This window comes from Camelina sativa, chromosome 4 (genome assembly GCF_030686135.1).
Source record: "Camelina sativa cultivar CO46 ecotype springtype chromosome 4, ASM3068613v1".
Lineage (NCBI taxonomy): Eukaryota > Viridiplantae > Streptophyta > Magnoliopsida > Brassicales > Brassicaceae > Camelina > Camelina sativa.
In genome coordinates, this window is record NC_141883.1 from 21,128,201 (window position 1) to 21,155,590 (window position 27,390).

The window sequence follows — 27,390 nt, forward strand, 5'->3', positions numbered from 1 at the left end:
AAAAATCCTGATAAAATAAAGGCTCTTAAAAAACACTCGTCCCTCACTAGTTCAATTGGTGTATTTATTAATTAAAGTAAAAGTGCTCAATATCACAATTCTGAGTCTTCGATTAATTTAATCTATTCAAGTCACGATGAGATTATGACGTAATCCAAACTCTTATGATCTTGAAATATATTTCAAGGATCAGCTTGAAATATCCAAAGTTTACCACGATTTTGCAACTTACCAATTAAAAAGTTATCGTGACCTTTTTTGTTCGTCTACGACCATAAAGTACAACAAACATTTTTGGTTAATTAAGTACAGCAATATCTGAATTGGATAATCTTTCGTAGTACTAACATAGTAACATATGGCTTCAAGAAAATACAGTGAAATCAATTATTTCTTTATTTTTTATTTATAAATTTTTTGTGGTACAATAGGAAAAACAGAGTGAAAACATACAAACTTTCCAAGTCGAATTAAAGATACTAGAAAATAATAATGACTTATGAAGAAGGTGGGTTAAAATAAGGATAAGAAGTGAAAAAGCTCTGAAATAATGTGAGAAGTAGCAGAATAACTGCAGCAAAGAAAGAGAAGTACGCCCAAGGATTATTGAAGTACTTATGTTTTAAGGTTGCCTTCACGACATTCCACTTCCGGTTATAGTAACTGTCCACCTTATGCGACAATACAGATAAATAAGTGTTTTCGAGGTCGAAAGCCACTTCTTGACATAGCCGGTTGAACACATCAGCTACTTCTGAATCATTTCCTAACCAGTGCTCGATGATATCATAGTAGTGCAAATGCCTAACATCTTCAGCAGAATCTATTAGATTGTCCATGAAGATTATGTAAGATGTTATATCGTTGGTTGAATCGATATGGCACTGCTCGTATGCTATAAGATTTGAGAAAAGAGACTTGGTACCTACAAAAAACACGAGAGACCATAGATTGTTTTTACGTGTCGCAAAAAATTTGGTTCTGATATATTTTCTATATCACGTTCGAATGTACGTAAAATATGGTTAGTACGTAATATTAAAAACCATACTGTTCATATCATATGAATATCCCATTATGATTCCTAAGCGACAATGTAAAAACAAGAATTGAAAATGTAATGGATAAAAAAGATTTTGATAAAACTAATAAAAAGGGAAAAAAAAAGTGAACTTACCGTCATGGATAAGTAGTTTCGGTATCTCTAAACAACCGTTTTTGAATTGAATATCCCAAAACCGGTCGGATTTTCTTCTTTTGAATTTTATACCGGCCTCTCTTAGTTCTGTCACGCAATGTAACAGTTGTTGTTGGCGCTTGTCCGCCACGAGCGGTTTCCAAGACCATCTACTTCGCGACAACCTCGGTTCCGGTTTTAGACTAGGCTGGAGTACACTTCGACGGAAAACATCAAGACAGTGCAATTCTTCCTTGTCCTTGTCAGCAATTGGGTTAAAGAACTTATTGTTTACTTGTGAGTCCTCGATTTTAGTTGATGGCATATAGGTTGGCATTAACGGATTGAAGAACCGGACTGCTAATATCGCTACTAAACCGGTTTGGCTCGGTGTACCGAGCTGTAGATCTAATAACCGGTTTAAGACGAACAAAGGAAGTTGGTTTTCCAACATTAGCATGTCACGTCGAATAGAATGCATGGATCCTCGCATCGCAAAAACGGGATCATTTCGATTGTATCTACAGAACATCAAAAGAATTAAAAAAAAAAAAAAAATCAAAGTCAACAAGTTTAGACAACTTGTATCAGTAATTCAGAATGCTTACTCAAGTTTCGAGAATCCTTCATCAGCTCCTCTGAAGAGCTCGAGAACAAAACAACCATCAAGAACTAGCATTTCCGTGAACTTGTTACTGCTCATATCAATACGACCTTCGTAGCAAGCACGAGCCCTCTCTTCGAGCTCTTTCATGGCGTCAATATACGTTTCGATGCCTTGTTTGGTACGTTTCAAGACCATATTGACCGCACGCCATTTGTGATAGTCCATTGGCTGGAGATGTTCATCCCCATGGTGGTACGGACCAAGCGAGACGGTTTGAGGGAAGTAGGAAGTCTTGTCGTTTTTCTGAAGGGAGTGTGGAACTCTGTAGATACAGAGCTTGTCCCAGCTAGTTGTGGCGTCGTCTCTATGTACTTGCTTCATCTTGTCTTTGATCCAAATCACCCATTCTTCTCGTGTCTCTTCGGGTCGTTGGTTTTGGATTTGGAGTTTTTTGCGCATAATAGAGGTGAGGAAGTACCAGATCAACATCGGTCGTGGTTGATAATTTCTTCTTCTTTTTCTTCTTATAATAATATGCTGTAGAGGAAGATTCGGTCCAAATGGTAGCTGGGGCGGGAGAGGTGGTGGTGGCGGCGGCAGAGGTGGCAACGCCAATGGAAGGGGCGGCTGCGGCTGTGGTGGTGGTGGTTCGTTATTAGGAATTACCATTTTTGTTCTTTCCGGAGATTGAGAGTGACGGAGAGAAAGTTGAAAAGCAAAGATGTAACAACTGGATTAAAACTATGATTGGTTGCTTATATTTATGGATATGTTTGATCTGTAATGACAACAACCATAATTATATTTATACATAATACATATGTGCTATTATGCATACACACGTTACTAAGTTTGACATCTAATCATACTTATACATTAAAATGTGTTAAACAATTTTTAAACGTATTGGATATAATGCCTCGGCGAGTTATGTTTTTTTGTTTGACGTTTCTTCTACAACTCTTAATTAGAGAAAGACTCTAAAAGTCGTGTGACAATTGATATATGTAATTTATATATTTCTTGGAGTGAGATTACTGAGATATTGAAACATTCAAACTCTTATTAAGAAAAGAAAATGCTCACTACACTTATAGAAAAGACTATAATAGATTATTGACTACGATTGAGATTTGAATTCTCCTAACTCTTGTTAAAAAGTAAAAAAACTATATTTTCTCTCGAAATTTCAATAGAAGCAGCAAGTATATCAATAACAATATTATCCAGACTAACATCTCTTTTCTTTGGTCATTTTGTCTCTTCCTAAAAAGAGAGAAATCCGATTTTTGAGAGCATCTTAAACGTTATTCCTTTTATTGTTTCGGTCACATTCTTTGGTTATATATTCCCTGTCTACTGTGGAGGAAGAATCCAATTAAGATGTTATCAACCATAGACATGGGAAACTTGGCACATGGCACGACTTCACCATTCTCGTATGAATGATGAGGTGCTCTGATTAAAAGACAAAGTCTCAGGATATATTAAGATTTGAGTATTCGATATTATGCCTTAAAAAAAAAATCGACCAAACAAAAATAATGTTCAGACATGCAAACCCAAAAGAATCCAAGAAAGTCATAACTTTATGATTTAAATATGCCGTTTAAAATTTAGTGTTCAGGCATGCAAATCCATTTCCAAGCATAGAGAACCCAATCAACCTCGACCTTACCAACACATTGTCACTGTCTATGTGAAATCCATTTTAAAATTCTACACTCACGATCCACCACGTTCATTACTATAATCCAAGTAACTGTTTACTTTTTTTTTTCTTCTGTTTAAAATTTTCGTTTTAATGATTGAACAATATAATTAGTCTAAAATTAACCTTAAAAAATGATTTTCAATGCATTAAGACCACGTTTATCGGTGATTTCTCAAAGCTTTTCTAAAAATTAAAAATTTAAGAAATAAAGAAAAAGTATGAAAGAGATAAAACAGAATTTTTCAGAGTTTCTTGTTTGGCAGAAGAAGGTATGCGAATGAGAAACTCTTATACTTACATGTCTTGTAGTAAGTGGTCCAAATTGTATTTTAAATTAAATAATAATATTTTAATTTTTTTAGATTTAAAAAATATTATTAACCGATGCAGATGCTCTACCTATTTGAGAATCCAAATTTTGCATGCAACGTCACTGTTTTATTTTTAATAGAAGAAAATACAACAGAAATACTGTAAATTAGATGAAATTTATGAAGGTGGCTTATAATAAGCATAGACAGCAAACAAGCTTTGGAAAAATGTGAGAACTAGCAGAATAACTGCAGCTGAAAAAGAAAAGTATGCCCAAGGGTTATTGAAGTACTTTTGTCTTAAGGTTGCCTTCAAAGAGTTCCACTTACGACTGTAATAACGGTTCACTTCGCCAGACAGTTGAGATAGATAACCATCTTTGGGGTCAAAGATCACTTCTTTACATAACCGGTTGAACAAATCCGCAACTTCAGCATCACTCCCTAGCCAATGCTCAATGATACCAGCGTGGTGCAAGTAGCTAACATCTTCAGAAGAGTTAATTAGATTATCCATGAAGATTATGTAGGATGTTATGTTGTTGCTTGACTGGGTATGGCACTGCTCGAAAGCTATAAGGTTTGAGAATAGCGACTTGGTACCTACAAAGAAACACATGAGACCTTGGTGGTTTTTATAAGTTTATAATGGAGTTATGGCCTATAGAAAAGTAGGAGAAGAAAAACCGGTTAACTCACCGTCATGGATTAGAAGTTTGGGTATCTTTAGATAACCGTTTTTGAATTCGATATCCCAAAGCTGGCCGGTTTCTTTTCTCATGAACTTAACACCCGCGTCTCTTAGTTCTGTCACACAATGTATCAGTTGTCGTTGTTGTTTGTCTACTACTACCATTCTCATATCTTCATATGGAATCCCACGATTTGTTGTCTCACTAGATTGGATGAGACTTCGATGGAAAACATCCAAACAGTGCAACCCGCCGTTGTCAGTCAGTTCATCGGATTTTCCCTGAGAGCCCAACGAACTTTCTGATTTGGTCAGCGCCTTGCTTGTTGGCAATAATGTTTTGAAGAACCGAACAGCTACATCTGCCACTATACCAGTTTGGTTCGGTGTACCCGGCTGTAGCCCTAATAACCGGTTGAGAACAAAAAGAGGAAGTTGATTTTCCAACATTACCATGTCACGTTGTATCGAATGCATCAATCCTCGCTTCGCAAAAACCGGGTCATTGGATGCATATCTATTCAACACACAATTTAAAAATCAGACCGATTTAGCTATATATATATATATATATGAGATAACTCGATAAACCGGAAAATTTAGTAACACTAACCCGATTTCCTTGAATCCTTGAACTGTTCCCTTGAAGAGCTCGAGAACAAAGCATCCATCAAGAACAAGCATTTCTGTGAACTCATTACTATTCTTCATATCAATGGGACCTTGGTAGCAAGCACGAGCCTCCTCCTCAAGTTCTTTCATGGCGTCAATATACATTTCGATGTTGTGCTTGGTACGTGCCATGATCATATTGACTGCCCGCCACTTGTGACGCTCCATGGGCATTAGATGTTCCTTACCATGGTGGTATGGACCAATAGAGACAGTTTGAGGCAAGTAAGACTTTTTGTCGTTCTCTTGAAGATAAAATGGAACTCTGTAGATACATAGCTTGTCCCAGCTATTTGTTGCGTCGTATCTAAGTGCTTGATCCATCTTGTCCTTGATCGAGATCACCCATTCTTCTCGTGTCTCTCTTGGCTTTTCTTCTTTTACTTCGATCTCACTGGGCTCCGCGTAAGTCTCATTGTGGCTGTGCGAACTTTGGCCTTGATCACGTCTGGTAATTTCACGGAAACTATGGATGGGCACGAACCATGACAACCGTCTGTACCTTCTGTGGGTGGAAGTTGAGCGACCATCCGAAAACAAAACCATGATTTCTGCGGGTTGAAGCTCGGGAGATCGTGAGAGAGAAGAGAAGACAGCAATGTCAAATGTCAATGCAAAGACTTTTTTTTTGGTAAAAGATGTCAATCCAAAGATGTAACTGGCCACGCTTTGTTTCTCATCTGTACTAATAAAAAATAGGAACTATAAGCTCATAAATCCGTCCACGTACGTTTTTAAACAACCAATAGAAATTTGACATATCACTTATTAACATTTTATACAATTTCCAAAAATTTTTATATTGAAAATTATTTTAAACAACCTATCATGATTTGACATGTCATTCATTAACATTTTTTAAATTTACAGAATTTTTTAGAAAAAAAGAAAATTTTAAATTTATGGAAATCAAAGAACTAAGCATAATATCCCACATCGACTAGAAACTTTTTAGACAATGGTTCAGAACCAGTATAAATAAGATTAATATGCTTCCAACAACGAATGAGCAGGAAAACTTGATTTATCAGGCGTCCAAGTTTAACAGTTTTATTTGGTTTGATCTGGTTTTTTATTTGATCAAATTAAAACTTTAAACAGTTTCAAAAAAATATTATCAAATTATATTAAGAATGCGGAAGGTTTTTCAGTGGAAGAATGTGAAGAAGTTGACGATGAAGGAGAAGAAAAAGAGTATAACGAAGAACCAAATGGTAAAAATTACGTTGACAATTAACATAAAATTTGACAATGAAAATGACAAGAAAGAATATGAAGAATAAGAAAACATTGAATAAAAAACACGAAAACATAGGTGGTAGCGATCAATTAAATTAAAAACGAGTTAAATTCATGATTATAAAATTGTTTCGTTTTTCTGGTGGTCAAAGAAAATGGTTTAGGATATGTGAGGTCATCAGTTTGATTTGCCTCGCCTGGACGTCAAGTTAAATTTATGATTTTTTTTATCAGATTTGATTTTATAACACAACTGATTTTTATATTTTAATTTTTTTCCTTAGTACTAATTTTAATTTTTTTTACGAGATAATATTTTATTACCGTAATCAATCATATATAATTTTTATCAAAATATATCAAATAAACCCATCAAACTATATCAATCATATATAATTTTTTATCAAATATCAAAATATATCAAATATATTATAATTTTAAAAATTAAAAAATTTAAAATATTATAATTATTGAAACTTTTAAAAGGTTTAAATATTTCTAATATTTATATTATTTTTAAAATTCTGTTAGGTTTAAATATTAGAAATATTTAAACCTAACAGAATTTTAAAAATAATATAAATATTTAAATTTCATAGAAAGTTTAAATATTTAAAACTCTATAAAAAGTATAAGTTTCATTAATTTTTAACCATAAAAAAGTTTATAAATATGTGTATAGTATGTAAAACCGTGGTGGATATGGGGAGTCATGTTGTGTGGTTATGGCAAGTGTGGTGGAGGAGCTAAGATAGGTCAGATCTGGGAAGGGAAAGGGGAAGAAGAGAGACAAAGTGAAAGGAAGATGAAGACAAAGGTTACGTGCAGAGCCAACAAACCAAGAATCCATAGAAACTGAGAAAGCTTCAATAAGAATTAACTGATGGAAAGTGGTGCAATTTATGCTAAGAAACATGAACAGTTCTAAGATGGGTTATTGAGGGCATCTTTTAAAGATCGTAAGGATGTCCGATCGAGCTGAAGCTTTTATGTGGTTGTACCAAGTGTGAGATTTGAAGTATTGTGCATAGAAAGAAGATTTAGATGAATCCACTTTCTTATGATTGTAATCTAAAACATCTAGCACCAAACAATAAAGTCTGATTATTGCCATTACAGCTGCACCAACTCAAACTTGAGTTGGGGTTCGATACTTTCCAGTAGCCATCTATTTACAACAGGGACGTTATAATAATTTTGCATATTTAATGTCAATGTATAGTTAGTTAAATAATTTTTCAATCTAATTTTTTTAAGACAAAATCATATAAGAATATCCGCGCGTAGCGCGGGTTTATAACCTAGTATTATGAATAATAGAAACATATGACAATTATATTTCATTTTTTTTGAGCAATTATATTTCATAGTCATGAAAAAGGGTACATATACATACAGTAACATAAGTTGACTATTTTTATTCATTAATTACCTAAATATAATATTTCAAAACGTTAAAAATATATATAAAGAATTCTAAATAAAAAAATAGAATGCATGAAAGATCATTAATGATTGTAATTCATATGCATTCAACAAGTGAAACTGAAATATCGAAACTAGAAACAACATTTTAAAAAGACCTAATTTATAATATCGTTTAAAAAGATGTTTATGTTTTTTTTTCTGCACATAGCTTTTAAATTTTTGTTTATTAAACTAAAAATCATTCTTTGTTTACCTAAAAATTTCAAGTCTAGTAAAAACAGTGTAAAATATGTTAGTCATCACATAGATTTTTAAAAAAATTAAAGTTAATTTTGCATTGTAAATACGCATTAAATAAAATTATACTAGTACAAATTTGTTCCCAAATATTATTTAATATTATACAACAAGATTTTAACCCGCAGTACGCGTGCATATAATTTTTATTATTATTTATATTTATGTTGTATTTGTTTGTTAAATATTGGATGTTTTGTAAATAGAGAAATAACTAAAATAAAATTTCGGGTGTTTGTACGGCTAAATGTTTATATTATTTTTTTAATTCACAATACACTTGATGACCATTTGTTTGTTATATTTAGTTTATTTTGTTTTGTATTTGAGATTCTATTTTGATTTTTAATTATTATAAAAAATAAGGGATCTAAATACATAATAAGTAATTTATACGCTGTGATTAAATCACATCTTTCCTAATGATTTCATTATTTTACACAATCTTAGTTAAATCAACTTGATTTTATATGTCAAATATTATAATATTAGTATTGTTGACAAATAATAAAATGAGGATTTAACACGTACTAACACAAATTTAATGATATTTTATTAATTCTAACATGTCCTTTTTATAACCATGTACTATATATGACCATATCTGGAGACTGCACCATCGCCACTAACTCTGCACAATCCGTCTCATATGCTTGACAATTAACACCAACATTGAGGAGAGACTCCATAGCCCAAATCAACGCTTGTAACTCCGAATGAAGGGGGGGGGGGGGGGGGGGGAAGGGCTTCATCTTACACACCGTGCTCCCAAAAGTAACATCAGATCCTCACCATTGCAGTACCACCAACCCAACCCCATAAAACGATCTGAACCCTTCCAAGATCCATCGACCTGGCAGCGAAAAAAGGATTTCGGGAGTTCTGATATATCCGGAGGAACCTGGACTCCCGCGGAAAAGGACTTGGCCTCTTCCCACAACAATTTATCATTAGTAGCCTGATTAATAACATCGATTGGCTCTGCCTGTGATCCCTCAAAAATTTTTTTATTCCTATCTTTCCAAATTGACCATAAAATCCAAAGTAGACGGAAACCAATATCTGGAACTCCCGATTGAGAGGATCTCGCCAGAAAATAAAATCCAAATTCGAATATACTGACTCATAAGGGAATCCATCAGGAAGTAGTAAAACCTGAGACATCTCCCAGATCCTACGCGAATGAGGACATTCGAAAAGAGCATGATTTATAGTTTCAACCACAGAATCACATCTCTTACAAAGGGTATCACACCGCACACCCCGATGAGCAAGTCGTTCCAGCACTGGAAGAGAACCGGAAGCTATCTGCCAGAAGAAACGTTGAATCTTTGGGGGAACTTCCAGTTTCTAGGCTTGTACCCTAATGGCGGTACACGTCGGTCCATACTACTCTTCCCTAATCAAATCTTGTGCAAGTCGGTAGCCCGATTTAACCGAATATTTCCCTATTTTTGTGAAATGCCAAATTAATCTATCCGGTTTAAAGGATTTACTGACCATCATACTAAGAATAATCAGGATTTCCTCCAGATCCATGAACTCCTCGAGAATAGGCAAATGCCATTCCTTAGTAACTGGGTTAACTAAATGGTTAACCATTAAATTAGGATGCAACACTTTGCCACGACCAGTAGCTGACCTCGGTGGATTATCCGGTATCCAAGGGTCTCTCCAGACAGAAGTATTACACCCAGAGCCTATCACCACCCTTGCCCCATGTTCCACCAAACGTTTTGTTGAGTAAATACTTCGCCAAGCAAACGAGGCAGAGTATGGTTTTTTGGCCATAAGGGGATGTTTATTCCTAAAATAACGACCTCGCATTACCCTAGCCATTAAGGATGATGGGTAGTTAATTAACCGCCAATACTGCTTAGCTAGAATCGCATCATTAAACTGCTCTAGAGCACGAAAGCCCAAACCACCTTCACATTTATCCTTACACAATATATCCCAAGCTACCCAGTGTAAGCCCCGTGCCTTATCATTAGACTTCCACCAGAATCGTGCAATAGCACTTGTTAATTTTGAAGTCATCTCCTGCGGCAATTTATAACATGACATAACATGAGTTTGGAGGGCCAACACAACTGATTTAATCATAACATCCTTGCCACCTTTCGATAAATACTTCGCAGACCAACCATTCACCCGATCATCAAGACGCTCGTTAACATAGCTGAAAACCTTAGTTCTCGAGCCCTGCAGATTCTCAGGAATACCCAAATAAGAGCCCATACCGCCTTCCATAGAAATGTCAATAACAGATTTTATCTGAGTTCTTATATCAGACAAGACACTCTTCCCAAACATGATGGAAGACTTCGCCAGATTAACCTCTTGGCCCGAAGCTTTTCCATAATTCCCTATTATCTCCATAACTGTCTTGCATTTCGTCGCCTCGGCTTTACAAAAGAACAAACTATCATCCGCAAACAGCAAATGCGAAATGGTGAGAAAATCCCGAGATAGTGTGATACCTGTAATCTTATTCTCCCGTTCAGCCTTTTTAATATTAGCGATCAACACCTCCGTGCAAAGTATAAACAAATACGGGGATAGAGGGTCCCCCTGACGCAAACCCCTCTTTGGTAAAATAGATCCACGCGGCTGACCATTAAGAAAGACTCTATACGAGACGGAAGATACACACCACATAATCCAAGAAACCCATTTTTTATCAAAACCTAATCGAACCATTACCGCTTCCAGAAAATCCCACACAACACGATCATATGCTTTACTCATATCCGTTTTGAACGCCAGAAATTCTGAGCGACAGCGTTGATTAATATTTAATCCATGAAACATTTCCTGAGCAGCCAGGATACTATCTGTTATTAAACGACCAGAAACAAAGGTCGATTGGGTTTCCGAAACAAGAGACGGTAGAAACCGCTTCAACAGAAAGCATAAGACTTTAGAAATAATCTTGTAACTCATGTTACAGAGGCTAATCAGCATAAATTCCGCCATACGCTGAGGTCTCTTAATTTTTGGAATAAGACATATATTAGTTTCATTTAAGCGTGGATCAAAACAACCCATGCGAAAGAAGTCTTTAACCAAGGCCACCAAATCCCCTTTTAGTGAAGGCCAAAAGCGTTGAAAAAACAGAGCCGTCATTCCATCTGGCCCTGGTGTCTTCTCCGGATGCATGGCGAACAGAGCTTTTCGAACATCCGACTCAGAGATCTCTGTGATCAGATCCCTATTCATCATATCCGTAATGATTGGAGAGATCTCCTGAATCATCTCAGAGATGCCCCACACATCCGATTTCTTGAAAAGATCCTCAAAATAGTTTGAAGCGATATTTTCTATCCCTGATATAGACTCCTCCCAACCGTTATCAGGACCGAATAAACCAACTATCCTATTTCTCACCCGCCGTTGCTTAGTAGAAGCATGAAAAAAATTTGTATTCTTATCGCCAACTCATAACCAAAATTTCCTAATTTTCTACAGGCAGTACAATTCCTCATCACGGTAATCCTCTTTTAATTTACTTTCAATACTTCGTATTTTCGCCTGAGAGATTGCATCATCCATCTTCGCCTCTTGCAAAGCTGCCTTCAATGAAGAAATAAGTGAAGGCCCAGGAGAAATATTATTTTTACGCCACCAAGAAATTGAATTCTGATATTTCAGTAATTTATCCACGAAGACCGGTGTCCGAAATTTTTTTGTACGGTTCCACCCTAACTCGACCGCCCCTGCTAATCCATCCTTCCCTAACCAATGTTTATCAAACCGAAACTGCCTATTCCGTCTTAAAACTGTTTTCAGACACACAACTAAAATGGGAGAGTGATTAGAACCAATCATCTCCAAATATTCGACCTGTGAACGTGGGAAAAAACAGTACCAATCCTCATTGCCTAACGCACGATCTAAACGACAACGAACCAACTGATTATTACAACGATTACCTCTCCATGATAATTGTTCACCATAACAAGGGAACTCTAGCATGCCACAGTGCCGAAGCATAGATTGAAAAGGCACAAAGGAAGACGGTGGTCGCAAAGCACCACCCTGTTTCTCATGGTTCCCCACAAGTTCGTTAAAATCATTGATCATAAACCAGGGATCAATACGGAAAGACCCAATATCCACTAATTTGTCCCATACTTGTTGTGGACGTTGGGGTATAGGATCACCATAAACAAAAAATAAAAAAAAATCATTTGTTGCCCAATAAATGCTTGAATATCAATAATACGATCCCTATCATAAAGATTGATAATTTTATTTCATCCAAAAAAATAAGTTAAACCACCACTGGACCCACGAGGTTCAACAATATACAATTTATTATAACCAAACTTATTTTGAAATTTCTGTAAATAAAAAAAACATTTTTTTGTTTCTTATAAAAATAAAATGCCTGGTCGATGTTTCCTTCATAAATCTCCCAAATACTCCTCTATCAAGTCTGCCCCTATGCCCTAACAGTTCCAGCTTAGAACCTTCACGTTTGAGCCGGTGGTTTCAGGAGAGCCACCATCCCTTTCTTAATTTGGCGACCACCTCCTGATGGTTTACCGCCCATAGTGTTGTTCCCCTGTTTCCCCATCACCTTCTGTTTGTTACCCTCACCTGCAGATTTAGACAGAACCTTAGCAAGTAAACGTTTCCCAGGAGAAGCCAAAGGCAATGCAATTCTCCTAGAGCAACTAACACCTTTTTTAGTTCGAACACCTTTTTTTCCTAAGTTAACATCACCTAAAGCAGTACTAACGGCGCCCATAACCAAATCAAACGGGAGAGAGGAGGAAGTACCTTGCAAAGTATCAACCGCATCACCATGTGGCGCTATAGGAACATCTCCCTTACCCGGCTCAGATTCTCCATTGACCATGGATCACCATCTGGATATTCACCTTCCTCCAACAAGTCATCTGTTTCTTCCTCAAAATCCGAGACCACCAAAGCCTTACCAACCCCTGTCTGTTGAGAAGCTCCATGTCCACATCGGAACCACTCAATTTTGCAGCCACCGAAACCTCATAGTCAATATCCTGACCCCTCCTCACACCACTAGTGTTCTTAGCCTTGTACAACGGCTTGGGCCACACCGAACAATCACCCTTTCTATTAAGATGAAAGGGAGCTCCATGTCCGAGACTCTCTCCACCAGCAGACTGAAATCCTCTCTTACCCCCGGACTCACTAGTCTCCCCACCAAACTGCCTCCTTTGACCCCAGGCCGGGACCTGATACTTCTCCTGCTGACGAGAGCTGTAACCACCGAAGTCACCAGCACTAACACTCGACTCCTGCTTATGAAAGTCTAGGGCTCTTTTCACGAACTTCCTCGGCTTCTCCCAGCCACCATCACTACGAGAAAATCCTTGTTTAGCCACAGATTGCTGTCGCTGACCTCCCCGCTTATCATTCATGTTTTCCCCATCATGATCTCCCAACACTTTGTGTAACTCTGGACACACCTTCACCTCATGTGTTAGACAAGAGCAATGATCACAGAAGCCCGTTAGTTTCTCATACTCCAAAGAAACAACAACCTCAGCACCAGTATCAAAAGGTACAACCAACTGAAATAGGAGAGGATTGAAACCATTAACCGTAACACAAATGCTCCCAGATTCCTCATCAATCTCACGGAGAAGACCAATCTTTTTGCCAATAGCTTGTAAAATCGCCATCTCCCAAAGATGCATAGGGATCCCAGCAACCTTCACCCAGAAATTGATAGCCGAGGGATAAGTAGAAGAGATAATCGGCTCCCACTTGACCAAGAAGACCATCCAACCATCAAAATGATAAGGCCCATTCTGCAGAACTGCTTGAAGATCAGCTTCATCATCAAAGTTGAACTGAAAGATGTTTTGTCCCAAGTCTGCTCCCACCACTTTATCTTCCAACTTCCATATCTTGGGAAGATTGGCAACTAAAGAATCCATCCTTTGGACAGAAGGGTTCATCAATCTCCCAATAAGAGTCATAGAGAACTGCTGAATCCTTTGAGCCAAATTAAAGGACAAGATATGCAAATCGCTACAAAACGAGAAACAAGCCATATGGTCGAATCCCTGAGGATCTCTGGATCGAAAAATCCTAAGAAAAAGCAACCATACTTTCCATAAACCACAAACCAGAATATATTCACTCTGATACCCACAATCTCTAACCAGATGAAAGAACCAATCATACCTCCAATCGAGAAATCCATGAGCATAAATCGAACCATTACACATACAGAAACAAGCCCAAGAATCGAATCTCTAAGGTTCCCATAATCGAATAACCTTAATGAAAACCAATAGCAAATCCCATAACCATCAAACAATCGGATCCTCACCTTGATATCCTCCGCAATAAGCGTAAATCGTTCACCGAACGGATCCCAGCACGGAGAGGAGAGTCCAACGGACATCTCCAGAATCTTAAATCGAATCCTCCCAATCTCCAGATTGTTTCCCATCGAATCAGACCGAGACCACCCGTGAAAATCTGATACTACCCAATCTCTCCTTGTGGAGACAAAAACGCACCCACCTGGAGATGAACTTCCGATCCATCGCCGAGGCCAAATACCCACCGGAAAACGCGAGAGACCCTCTCCCCATCCTCCATCATCGGAAACACACATCTCAAAACTAGAACCAGTCGCCAATTGCCATCGCCGTCGCAAAGTTCTCTTTTTTCGTTTAGAAATAAGATTTCTTATGCTAATTTAAAGGATTAAAGTTTTAAAATAAGTACAAATAAAAAGGAAATAACGTAAAATGTATAACAGCATTCAATGACTGCATTAGAAATAAGATTTCTTATGCTAATTTAAAGGATTAAAGTTTTAAAATAAATAAAATAAGTACAAATAAAAAGATACAACGAAAAGACTAGCAAATTTTTATGATATATTCAATGACTGAGATGAGATTATATTGGACACTCTTATAGTATAACTGCATTTTTCCATGTAGAAAACATAACATGAATTCTTCTGAGTCTTTGACAAAAAAAAAAAAAAAAAGAATTCTTCTAAGTATAAAATATACATTAAAAAAAAAACATTAACGAAGCCAATAACTTGTAATCCACGTGGACCCAAACAATAACTTACTCAATTTGATAAATATTCAAATGACTAATTAATTATTCAAATTCTTTTCACGCTAATCTATTTAGCTCTCAATCCATTTGCATAAATGGTCGGGTTAGATTAATTAGTTTACAGTTTTGACATCCATAATAAAACAATATCCAAATATTATTAGGGTTTGCAACAACATAATGATTCCAAAACCCAATTATTATAATGGACACTTGCAAAATTGGCCCCTAACTTAATTCAATTGTAATTGTAATGTTAGATCCCTCTTTTTCTTTCTCTAACATTTGCCATTTTCTCTCTCTAACATTTGTCATTTTCTACCTGTTAAATCCTTGATTATTCATTGTATTCACAAAAATACCATTATTTCTGATTTATTTGAATTTCTAACGAAAATTTTTATTACATTCATATCCTCATCTTCTTCTTTTATTTACGGTTGTGCCACCACAATCAATTTTCCAACAACCATGAAAACCAAATTTGAAGCTCTTAAAGCTTCAACAACCTGAATTTGTAAGCTTAAATAACACTCAATGCTATGATAACTTCATTTTCTTCCATCTCCTCTCCATTTTAATCCAATAAAATTTGAAAGTGCATTTATCTTGTTATATGTCATGATTCTTGGATAGTGATTAAATTGGTGCTGGTTTTCTTCGGTGGTGACTAAAGACGACGTTCCCGGTGCTTGACATTGCGAAACAACCACATATAAGGTTATTTTCCGGTAGATTTCGTGATTTTCCTCGATTTTTTGCGAAATTAGACTTCATTTGTTAGTCTAACCGTCATAATATCATATAAAGTCTACTATGTGGTCAATTTTGCAATTAAAAATTTATCGAGTTTCGAGCCCGTAGACTAAAATTTCAGTTTCCTTAATTTCATTTGAAAACAAAAAAATGTGGTTCAGACTGCATTATAATCTTTCCGTCAGATACTTCATTTGCAGTCCACTAAGGTGTATGTTTGCAATTGACCAAATTCTTGACTTTTTAGTTATAACTGCCGGACGAAGTCTTCTTACGATAATAAACGAGTAGACTTCTATAGTGACTATTTTTGGAGTTGACCAAAATATTTAAGCATTGATCGTAATATTATTATATTAAAATAATTAGTTGACTGCAAAAAAAGTCTACTAATTAAAAAATTAAAATGTTGGTCAACCCCAAAAATGACCACGGCAAACTGCAAACGAAGTCATCATTCCTAGAGACTTCGTACGTAGTCTACTTGGCGAAAGTCAAACTTGGTTCAATTGCAAAACTAACCACGACGAAATTTATATTTTCTTGTTGACGGATAGATGAAGTCTATTTGTTAGACAGAAGTATAGTGTAAAGTCAATGGGTTGGTCAATTGCAAAAATAACTAGAGTAGACTATAATCGAAGTTAACTTGTTGAAACTTTTTAAGAAGTCTACTCTGTTATATGTTTTTAATTGCAAAACTGACCAAAAAATTAACAAAGGAAGACAACAAAAGAAGTCAACTATTCTAGTAGACTTCATACGGTGTCTGCTTTATTAAATTGTAATTGCAAAAGTAGACCACACAAAATAGACTTCAAGGGAAGTATCTTCATAGAGGCTAGTTTATGTCTAAAATGTTGACATCAACATGAAGTCGTCATAATTTGAAAACCAATTTATTGCAAATTGGTGAATAATTTTTAAGATTTTCTTGTTGTATTCTTTGATATATGTTATGTACTTGCTTCTATATGTTTTTGACATGATTATATATTATACATATAGAGAAATCAAGTTTTTGGTTTTCTTAGGCAGTTAGGTCATTAACTTAGACTTATTTTCGAAGTCAACGTGTTCGAGTTCTGTGTGAAGTCTGTATTGATGACAAGAAAAATAATCTCGGTTTTAGAAAACCAATTCCGGTTTATTTGAAACAGTACCAGAAAAAATATAAAGAAACCGACTTCTCTGGCAGACTTCTTTACCAACTAACGTCAAATCAATTAAATCAATTTAAATCTTGTAATGATTATGTCGACGACTTCTTTGGCAGACTTCTGCACGGGAAACTGAACCGTCTGCAAATCAATCAAATCAATTTAATATTTGTAATGATTATGCTGAAGACTTATCCGAAAGACTTCTTCAAAGAATGTAGAATTCTATAAGTATGAAATGAAGTGATATAAAAATTTTATAAGAATTACCCAACCGTGAATGAGTTCAGTCTTCAATACTACAATGGAGTGTATTCTTAGCTATTAATTGTTACACTAAATTACAAATTTCTAGGATTTTTTTTCCAGTTTTTCTATATCAATCTTGGTTAGTGTTTTTTACTATCTATTTTATTATAATATATTATTATTGGTATGAAAGAATCAAATATTAGATAATAAAGACTTTTGCAGTAGAGGATCAGCATAACCGATCGGTTTGTTGATCCTCTACTGCCGAAAACCGAACATCTCGGTTTAATCGGTTCGGTTCTCTCGGTTCTGACCGAATGCCCATGAATTAATAGTTGATGCCATAACAAAGTCAACCATCAATAGTCTAAAGAGAAGTCTACTTAAACAAACCCTAAATCAAATAATTTTAATCTAATCAGCCTTTCCTCCCTTAATTTGATTCGTTTATATGTATATTTGTTTTATTCCAATACAGGAAGTTTATGTGGTAATTATTTGGTCGTTAGGTTTATTAAATTATTTTCTATAATTTTTTAATTAAAATTTAAACTATAGTTAAGGAGTAGGCATATTTTTATGTCTTCTATTTGACGTCAATTTGTAATTCACCTTAAAAAAATCTATAGCAGACTTCCTCCGGGTTACATTTGTCATTTTGATTTCTGTTTTTTGTTTGGTCGTAAGGGAGTCAACTGTAATTTCATTATCTTTAGTGGTTATGTTTCTCAAATATCCAATATGGAGTCTACGGTTTCATTCAAATGCAAATAAAAGGAATAAAAAATGCAATTGTTCCTTATTACAATGCCGAATTTGGGGTAGAAGAAAATAGAAAACGTTGAAAAATAAGAAAATACAAACATTCCAAGCTGAATGAAAATTAAAAAAACGACTAAAGTTTAGAATTTGGCTTATAATAAGCATAAACAGCATAGAAACTCTGACATAATGTGAGAAGTAACAGTATAACTGCAGCTGAGAAAGAAAAATATGCCCAAGGATTATTGAAGTACTTGTGTGTCAAGGTAGCCTTCAAGACATTCCACTTACGATTGTAATAACGGTTTACGTCACCAGACAGTCGAGATAGATGACTATCTTTGGGATCAAAAACCACTTCTTGACACAGCCGGTTGAACAAATCAGCAACTTCAGAATCACTCCCAAGCCAATGCTCGATGATACCACAATAGTGCAAGTAGCTTACATCTTCGTCAGAGTTTATTAGATTATCCATAAATATTATGTAGGATGTTATGTGGTTGCTCGATTCCATATGGCACTGCTCAAAAGCTATAAGATTTGAGAAGAGAGACTTGGTACCTACAATAAACATGAGAGGGAATTTGGCTTTTTATACAAACATATAATATAAAGTAAGAAATAAAAGAAGATGTTTTAGCTTACCATCATGGATTAGTAGTTTGGGTATTTCTAGATAACCACTTTTGAATTCAATATCCCAAAACCGGTCAGTTTTCCTTTTTCTAAACTTAACACCAGCTTCCCTTAGTTCCGTCACGCAATGTACAAGTTGTTGTTGTCGCTTGTCCACCACTCGCGTATTCCTCGTTAATCTCTTTAGTAGAGATCTTGTATTTGGTGTAGGACTAGACTGGAGTAGACTTCGACGGAAAACATCTAGACAGTGCAACTCACCCTTGTCACCAAGTGTGTCCAAGGATTTTTCCAGCCAGTTCATGAGTTTGCCTGGTCCGGTTTGGTGAAGGCCTCACCCGTTGGCATTAGCGGGTCAAAAAACTTAACGGCTACATGTGCCACTATACCGGTTTGGTTCTGTGTACCGAGCTGTAACTCTAATAACCGGTCGAGGACGAACAGAGGAAGTTGATTTTCCAGCATTATCATGTCACGTTGAATCGAATGCATCAATCCTCGCATCGCAAAAACCGGGTCGTTGCGTGCATATCTACTCAGTACAGACAAAAAATCAACGAACCGAAATAAGACCGGTTTAGCAAATAGATTAGATAAAAAAACCAGAAAATTTTATTTTACGCTTACCCGATTTCAGGAAAGCCTTCAACGGTTCCCCTAAAGAGCTCCAGAACAAAACAGCCATCAAGAACAAGCATTTCTGTAAACTCATTACTGCTCAAACTAATAGGACCTTCATAGCAAGCACGGGCCTTCTCTTCAAGCTCTCTCATGGCATTAGTATACATTTCGATGCGCTGCTTCAAACGTTTCAAGACCTTATTGACGGCGCGCCACTTATGGCGCTCCATAGGTCGGAGACGCTTTTTACCGTGGTGGTACGGACCAAGGGAAACGGTCTGAGGGAAATACGACTTCTTGTCGTTCTCTTGCAGGTAATGTGGAATTCTGTAGATGCATAGCTTTCCCCAGATTGTTGTGTCGTCGTCTCTATTTGCTTGCTCGAGCTTGTCTCTTATTGAGATCACCCAACTGTCTCCTCCTGTGTTGTCTCCTGGCTTGTCTTCTATCACCTCCTTACCGGGCTCGGAATGAGTCTGTTTGTGGTTCTGTAAGTTTTGTTCTTGAATCGGTCTGGTAATTTCGGGTCTTGAAACATGGAGATTCTGATCTTGAACCGGTTCCGAGTGTTTGTTTTTGGTTTGAAATTTTTGGCGGAGCTTGAGACTGAGCAAGTACCACGTCAACATATCTTTGTTGATGAAAAGTGGTTGTCCATCGGAATGAACATTAACTAAAACCATTTTTTTTTTCTGGTTGAAGTATTTTGAGGAGATTTAGAGCGAGAGCTGTAATAGCAAAGTGTTAAATGGACAACGCTGTAACTAATTTAAAGTTGTGTGATTTGGCCATAGGGTTTGCTTATTTTCCAATCTACAAAAGTCTTTTAAAAAGACTTCGTACGCTTATTAAAAGACTCTCATTAATGCTTGTAGTATTTTCCATAAATCATAAATGAAATTCAAATATCCAACTACTCATAATAAAGACTAAAAAATCATAAAAAAAGACTCATAATTTGCTTGTAGTATAGGGAGTAGTATATAATAATAACTATATATTAAATGAGTGAAACTTTGGACCCTTCTATAAAAAAATCCTCTTATATTTTTGTGGTTTTGTTAACAAGATTGAAAACAATACAAAGTTACAAACTCCTAAAAGTATAATGATTTTTTTTAACCTTATCCAAGCTATATTTGAAATTTGGTATACAATCAAAAAATATTATGAGAAAAAATATTACATAGTAAACTTGATCAAATACAATTTTTTTTTGTGAAATATATTTATAGAATTTGTTCTTTTTAGGTTTGGATAGTGGGTTACCGGGTCTCTTAGTAAATTGAGTTAGACACTTGTCAACTTTTCTCATGGACTTCATAGATTGTAATATCGTATAGCAAATTAGCTTAATGCTCCCTTCTTTCTAGCGTCAAACTATTTGTGTAGAAATTAGTTATCGCTCTCCTTGCAGACTTGCACTTGTTTTTTAGGATCGATCACGATGAGAAAGATGATCAAGGTCGATCGTTCAGGTTACCGGTGTTCTGCCTCACAATATAAGACTTGGAAAGAGCTAAAGCATGGGATACAACCACGAAAGGTGAGATGCATGCAATTACTTAACACTGATACAAAAAAAAAAAAAAAAAGAAGGTGAGATGCAGTTGTTCTTAAATGTTGTCAATGTTATAGATGTTGATGTATGAAATCGACAATCTAAATAATATGAATATTAGAGGGATAAATCGGAATTGGTCCTTTTATTAACGTAGAATCGAAGGTGAGAGTTTTCGGGAAATACAATCAAAGATTTAAGCGCAATTAATACGAAAATAAATGCTCTCTTCTCTCTGACTGCCAAGATTTTTTTTTCTAGAGCTCTGACAATGACATCGTATTTATAGTGGGCCATCAACCTAGAGTTCCTCCTATGACTTCCGCAAATGACGGTTTTGCCCCTGCGGCCAAATGGGCCAGATCCATGACTTTAGGCCCTAAACTTTTTGAGAATCTTCTGTTGGGCCTTCTAAAATCCATCTTAGCATTAACAGAAGCTAACTGGTTTGAATCAAATCCTCCATGTAATCTCTTTCTTTCAACATCTGCTCTCTTAGTACTATTGCTAGAAGCCAAGTTTTCAATCAAACCTTCAGCATCTTCTGGAGATCTTGTCTTGAAATTCCCATGACTTGCAGCATCCAAAGCCAATTGATACTCCCAGTCACATCCTCTGAAGAAGATACTTAGCAATTGTACTCTTGAGAAACCATGGTGTAGACAGTCCCTCTGATAAGCTTTGAATCTCATCCAAGCTGCCTTGAAAGCTTGTAATGGTCATTGTTTGAAAGAGGACAGCTTAACTCTCAACTCATCTGACATTGCATCATCATAAAAGTAGTTGAGGAAGGCAACCTTGATGTCATGCCAATTTGTCAAAGATCCAGCTGGCAACTGCTTCAACCACTGAGATGCCTCTCCTGCAAGTGAGTAAGGAAAGAGTTTGCAGTAGATGTAATCCTCAGTCACTCCATTAGCCTTGATACTGGTCACCAGGTTTTCAAAATGCTCAATGTGGTCCAAAGGCTTTTCATTGGGCAGGTTAGAGAAAGGTCTCTGCCCAACTAGTTGAAAGTAAGTAGGTTTTAACTCAAAATCATTCCTCTGGAAAGGAGGAGGAACAATAGCAGACCGGTTCTCATACAAAAGATCAGCCCGGTTGTAGTCAGCAATGGTCCTGATCAAGTCTTGGTTGTTCTCCTGTCTTCGAACCGGATTGTTAACGTGGTTTGCAGCTCCACGTCCGTCTGCAGGAAGGGGGTGTCGATCGACACCCTATTGGTGTCGGTCGACACCATCAGCTTGCTCATCGACAACAACAACCTCATCAATAACATTCCCTTTTGCATCAAGATTTTGGCTCTGCTCATTGCGCAAGTGGCCCTCTTGATCCCTCAAAGCACCATCCTCATCACGAACCAAAATTATTATGTTAACCATCTTCAAGGATTTGGCTGCTTTTCTGTTCTCACGCTCAGGTTTTCCCAACTCTTGGTTTAAAAGCTTCACAGTAGGACCAGTCTTGTTGCTCCTTGTGTGAGGTCTAGGAGGCATGCACCTGAAACACCAAAGAGCAGAAAAAAAAAACAAAAACGTGTAAGTAGAAAATAAAAAGAAAAATTTAGACGAAATTAAAAACTCAAATCTAATGTAAATCAAAGAGTCCCTGGCAATGGCGCCAAAATTTGATAAACTCAAATTAATATCTGGAGCTACTCTCTCAAACAAGAGATCAATGTAGTACTTAGGGGTCGAATCCACAGAGACTCAATATCAAACACAATGGATTATAGAGTTTTGTTATTACGCTAAACAAGTTAATTTAATTATTGAAAAAGCAATGCAAATATTCAAATAAAAGTGTTATGAAATCAGAAAATCAAAAGGTTAAGCTTAGGGAATTTCTCAGAAAATTATGAAATATTAAATCAGTAAATTAATTAAGGTTCAAGCAATTAAAATCAAATCTAGAACTCTAAACACAATTTGTAAAATAAATCAGTTCTCACTGCAAATATTATCTAAATTTAAAACCAGAAAATTCAAATCTCTTAGTAAAATTCAAGGTTAAAAATCAGCTTTAAATTAAGGTTTAGATAAGTTCACAAAATTATTAAATCAAATCTCTTTGTAAAAAGTAATTTTGCTCATTAATGGTTTTATTCAGGAAAACAATTATATTCTCATATCAATTTATTTCCCTAAGATAATAATTATTACAATCTCAATGTTTTTAATTTGGATTTGAAGAAAATATAACATGACATAAACATCAAGTACTTGAAATTAAACTAACGAAAAAACAACATAATAGTAATGAAGATTAAGAAGCTGGCTTAAAAAAATCATAAGCAGCAAAAAAGCTTTGAGAGAATGCGAGAATTAGTAGAATAACTGCAGTAGAAAAAGAGAAATATGCCCAAGGGTTATTGAAGTACTTGTTCCTTAAGGTAGCCTTAAGAGTATTCCACTTACCACTATAATAACGGTTAACTTCGCTAGAGAGTGGAGATTGATATGCTCAAATTAATCTCTGGAGCTACTCTCTCAAACAAGAGATCAATGTAGTACTTAGGGGTCGAATCCACAGAGACTCAAGATCAAACATAATGGATTATAAAGTTTTGTTATTACGCTAAACAAGTTAATTTAATTATTGAAAAAGCAATGCAAATATTCAAATAAAAGTGTTGTGAAATCAGAAAATCAAAAGGTTAAGCTTAGAGAATTTCTCAGGAAATTATGAAATATTAAATCAGTAAATTAATTAAGGTTCAAGCAATTAAAATCAGATCTAGAACTCTAAACACAATTTGAAAATAAATCAGTTCTCACTGCAAATATTATCTAAATTTAAAACCAGAAAATCCAAATCTCTTTGTAAAATTCAATGTTAAAAATCAACTTTAAATTCAGGTTTAGATAAGTTCACAAAATTACTAAATCAAATCTCTTTGTAAAAAGTAATTTTTCTCATCAATAGTTTTATTCAGGAAAACAATTATATTCTCATATCAGTTTATTTCCCTAAGATAATAATTCTAGGTGATCAATCAAAAATTATTATGAAAAACAACCAAGGATGAAGATCATAAAAGATAAAGAACCCTAAAATCACAGATCTAATAAATCATAAAAATTCTATGAAAAACCCTAAACCTAACAAGCAAATTACTCATACATGTTTAATGAAGAACAAATCATAATTCTGAATAACATGCAATAGATATTGAAAAGTAAATGAGGGAGTTTAGAAATCTTCTCTCTACAAAGAATTCAGATCCGTCTCTCCCAAAAGCTCTCAAAATCTCTCTCTCAAAAACTGCTAGAAAATAACTTAAAGGTTTCTAAAACCCAAAAATAAAATATATACATCCTAAAGCACGTCCAGGGGCTTATGTTGCAATTGTGGAAAACTTCGGGCAAAATTGTAAAACTTCCAATTCTTGTTCTCTCGTCGGATAAAACAGGGTGTCGACCGACACCAAGGTGGTGTCGATCGACACCATCACTCTGATTCGACTCCAAGTTCGTTTCTTCCGGATTAATGCTCCAAAATGGTCCAAATCGCTTCACTTCACTCCATTCGTGTCAAAATCCTAGAAAACCTGTTAAGACTCTAAAACATCGTAGAAAACAAATCAAACGACTCCAAAAGCACACTTATATCATGGTTAAAAACCGTAAAAACCATGATATATCAGAGATAGATAACTATCTTTTAGGTTAAAAACCACATCTTTACATAACCCGTTGAACAAATCCGCAACTTCAGAATCACTCCCTAGCCAATGCTCGATGATACCATAATGGTGCAAGTAGCTAACACCTTCAGGAGAGTTTATTAGATTATCCATGAAAATTATGTAAGATGTTATTTTTTTGCTTGAGTGGATATGGCACTGCTCTAAAGTTGTAAGATTTGAGAAGAGAGACTTGGTACCTACAAGAAACACAAGAGACCATGGTTTTTTGGTAAGCTTAAGGAATTACAGGGTTCTATATTTTGTTTGTTTACAAGGAAATACATGAGAAAACATCATCATGACGCAATACTATTCGAGTTCAAGAGAATAATTCTTTTGAGATACGTATAAGTATATAACTAGACATGAAACTACGACTTGTAACTTAATGTATGTATTCGTTGCCAATCCGTATAATTAAGAAGTATGTGTCGAATTGTAAGATTTTAAAGATAATAATCTTGGGTTAAACATTTGCGAGGAACCCAATGTAAAGTTGTGAAGAAAAGCCGGTTAATAAAACTCACCTTCATGGATTAGTAGTTTGGGTATTCTAAGATAACCGTTTCCGAATTCAATATCCCAAAGCTGACCGGTTTTCTTTCTCATGAACCCAATACCTGCCTGTCTTAGTTCTGTCACGCAATGTACCGGTTGTTGCTCGCGCTTGTCCACCATGCTCATATCCTGTTGAGTTCGACTAGACTGGATGAGGCTTCCATGGAAAACATGCAAAGAGTGTAGCTCACCGTTGTAAGCCTGCTGTTCAACGGATTCTTCCTGCCAGTCCAACGAACTTTCCGATCTGGTCAGCGTCTCTCTTGTTGGCATTAACGGATTGAAAAATTGAATTGGTAACTGTGCCACTACGCCGGTTTGGTTTTGTGTACCGATCTGTAGCTCTAACAAACGGCTGAGTACGAACATAGGAAGTTGATTTTCCAGCATTATCATGTCTCGTTTGATCGAATGCATCAATCCTCGCATCACGAAAACCGGGTCATTGGGTGCATATCTACTCAGCCAAAGTAATAATAATGGTTTAGAAAACTGGCTTCGAAATCAGACCGGTTTAGCAAGTACATGATAAAACAAAAAAACAAAAACCTATATGTACCCGATTTCAGTGAATCCTAAAACGCTTCCTCTGAAGAACTCGAGAATAAAACAGCCATCAACAACAAGCATTTATGTGAACTCATTACTATTCTTCATATCAATAGGGCCTTGGTAGCAAGCACGAGCCTTCTCCTCCAGATCTTTCATGGCGTCAATATACATTTTGTCATTTTGATGCTATGCTGGGTACGTGTCATGACCATATTGAGGGCACGCCACTTGTGACGCTCCATGGGCAGGAGATGTTCCTTGCCGTGGTGGTACGGACCAAGAGAGACGGTTTGAGGAAAGTAGGACTTCTTGTCGTTTTCTAGTAGGTAAGGTGGAACTCTGTAGATACATAGCTTGTCCCAGTTCTCTGTCCCTTTACCATCTTTTCTTTGATAGAGACAGTGTCGGTCCAGTACGAAAAAAATTGTACTTTTAAAATAGGATTTGATAATATTTTATTTTAAATGGTTTTTTCGGTAAGTCCAATACAATTTTTTAAATGGGGCTTCAATTCAAAACAATTTTTAAAATGAGGCCTCACCTAAAAACAAATTAAAAAAATGAGGCATTTAAAAGAAATTACCTTTTAAATTGAGGTTTTATAACTAAAAAAAGAAACAAAAAAAATTTACAGAATAGGCTTCAGAAAATTGAGGTCTCATACTTACGTATCATAGGAATGTGTCAAGGGCCGGGTCTGGATAGAGATCACCCATTCTACTTGTATCTCGCTTGGCTTCTCTTCTATCACGTCGACCTTACGGAGCTCCGCGTTAGTCTCCTTGCGATTGGTAATTACATGGAGCCTTCGGATGAAAGGAAAATACGATCTGTGCCTTTTGTCAGTGGCAATTGAGCTACCATCCGAAAATAAAACCATGATTTCTGCTGGTTGAAGCTCGGAAGATCGAGAGAAAGAGAGACAATAATTGTCAAATGTCAAAGCAACTATATGTAACTGAGATAAAGTTGTAATTAATTTGGTGACGCTTTGTTTAGTTTTATACAGTACTAAACTCTTATAGTATTAAATAAAAAATAGCATAAATGCTGGATTCTCATAAATGCCGGTAGGTGGGAGTGGGACAAACTACTTCAATTAAAAAAAAAAAAAAGACTGTAGTTCACTTATACAAAGACTAATTAATAAACTCTTGTGATATATTCAACGAGTGATATTTACAGTTTATTAATTCTTCACTCTTATAAAATAACGGGATGCTTGCAAAAGTACACTCTTAACTTGAATCAATTGCAATCTTGAGACCATTGCAATGTTAGTCAATTCTTTTTCTCTCTCTAACATTTATCACTTTTTCCTTATTAAATTTTTGTCCATTCATTTTATTTACAAAAATGTCATTATTTCTGATTTATTTGAATTTTTTGCGAAAATGTTTATTACATCTATATTCTCATCTTCTTCTTTTATTTACGGTTGTGCTACCGCCATCAATTTTCCAACAACCATGAACAACCAAATTTGAAGCTCTTAAAGCTTCAACAATCTGAATTTGTAAGCTTATATAACATCCAATGCTATGAGAACTTCATTTTCTTCCATCTCCTCTCCATTTTAATCCAAAAAATTTTGCAAGTGCATTCATCTTGTTATATGTCAT

The 27,390-nt window shown here is 35.7% G+C and overlaps 4 protein-coding genes and 1 pseudogene across 5 annotated transcripts; all 5 read right to left on the bottom strand.

Moving 5' to 3' along the window:
* Positions 1-373: 373 nt before the first annotated feature.
* On the bottom strand, positions 374-2,561 carry LOC104780841 (transmembrane protein, putative (DUF247)). The gene is made up of 3 exons (XM_010505384.3): positions 1,786-2,561; positions 1,178-1,698; positions 374-925 (listed from the first exon to the last, which is right to left on the bottom strand). Exons 1-3 carry the CDS (start codon positions 2,451-2,453, stop codon positions 498-500), a joined length of 1,617 nt encoding a protein of 538 aa, XP_010503686.1. The 5' UTR covers positions 2,454-2,561; the 3' UTR covers positions 374-497.
* A 1,360-nt stretch (positions 2,562-3,921) lies between these two features.
* On the bottom strand, positions 3,922-5,846 carry LOC104780842 (UPF0481 protein At3g47200-like). Its single transcript, XM_010505385.2, has 3 exons — positions 5,114-5,846; positions 4,509-5,017; positions 3,922-4,412 (listed from the first exon to the last, which is right to left on the bottom strand). Exons 1-3 carry the CDS (start codon positions 5,716-5,718, stop codon positions 3,988-3,990), a joined length of 1,539 nt encoding a protein of 512 aa, XP_010503687.2. The 5' UTR covers positions 5,719-5,846; the 3' UTR covers positions 3,922-3,987.
* Positions 5,847-12,370: 6,524 nt separating this feature from the next.
* LOC147946037 (uncharacterized) lies at positions 12,371-15,041 on the bottom strand. The gene is made up of 2 exons (XM_087510459.1): positions 12,925-15,041; positions 12,371-12,741 (listed from the first exon to the last, which is right to left on the bottom strand). The coding sequence occupies exon 1, from the start codon at positions 14,358-14,360 to the stop codon at positions 12,984-12,986; it is 1,377 nt and encodes a 458-aa protein (XP_087366585.1). The 5' UTR covers positions 14,361-15,041; the 3' UTR covers positions 12,371-12,741; positions 12,925-12,983.
* A 3,100-nt stretch (positions 15,042-18,141) lies between these two features.
* Positions 18,142-20,190, bottom strand: LOC104780845 (UPF0481 protein At3g47200-like; annotated as a pseudogene). The gene is made up of 3 exons (XR_015596956.1): positions 19,416-20,190; positions 18,798-19,320; positions 18,142-18,713 (listed from the first exon to the last, which is right to left on the bottom strand). The product of XR_015596956.1 is annotated as a UPF0481 protein At3g47200-like (transcript).
* Positions 20,191-24,096: 3,906 nt separating this feature from the next.
* LOC104780846 (UPF0481 protein At3g47200-like) lies at positions 24,097-26,756 on the bottom strand. Its single transcript, XM_087510460.1, has 4 exons — positions 26,437-26,756; positions 25,776-26,155; positions 25,186-25,673; positions 24,097-24,855 (listed from the first exon to the last, which is right to left on the bottom strand). The coding sequence occupies exons 2-4, from the start codon at positions 25,844-25,846 to the stop codon at positions 24,587-24,589; spliced, it is 828 nt and encodes a 275-aa protein (XP_087366586.1). The 5' UTR covers positions 25,847-26,155; positions 26,437-26,756; the 3' UTR covers positions 24,097-24,586.
* Between the last annotated feature and the right edge of the window lie 634 nt (positions 26,757-27,390).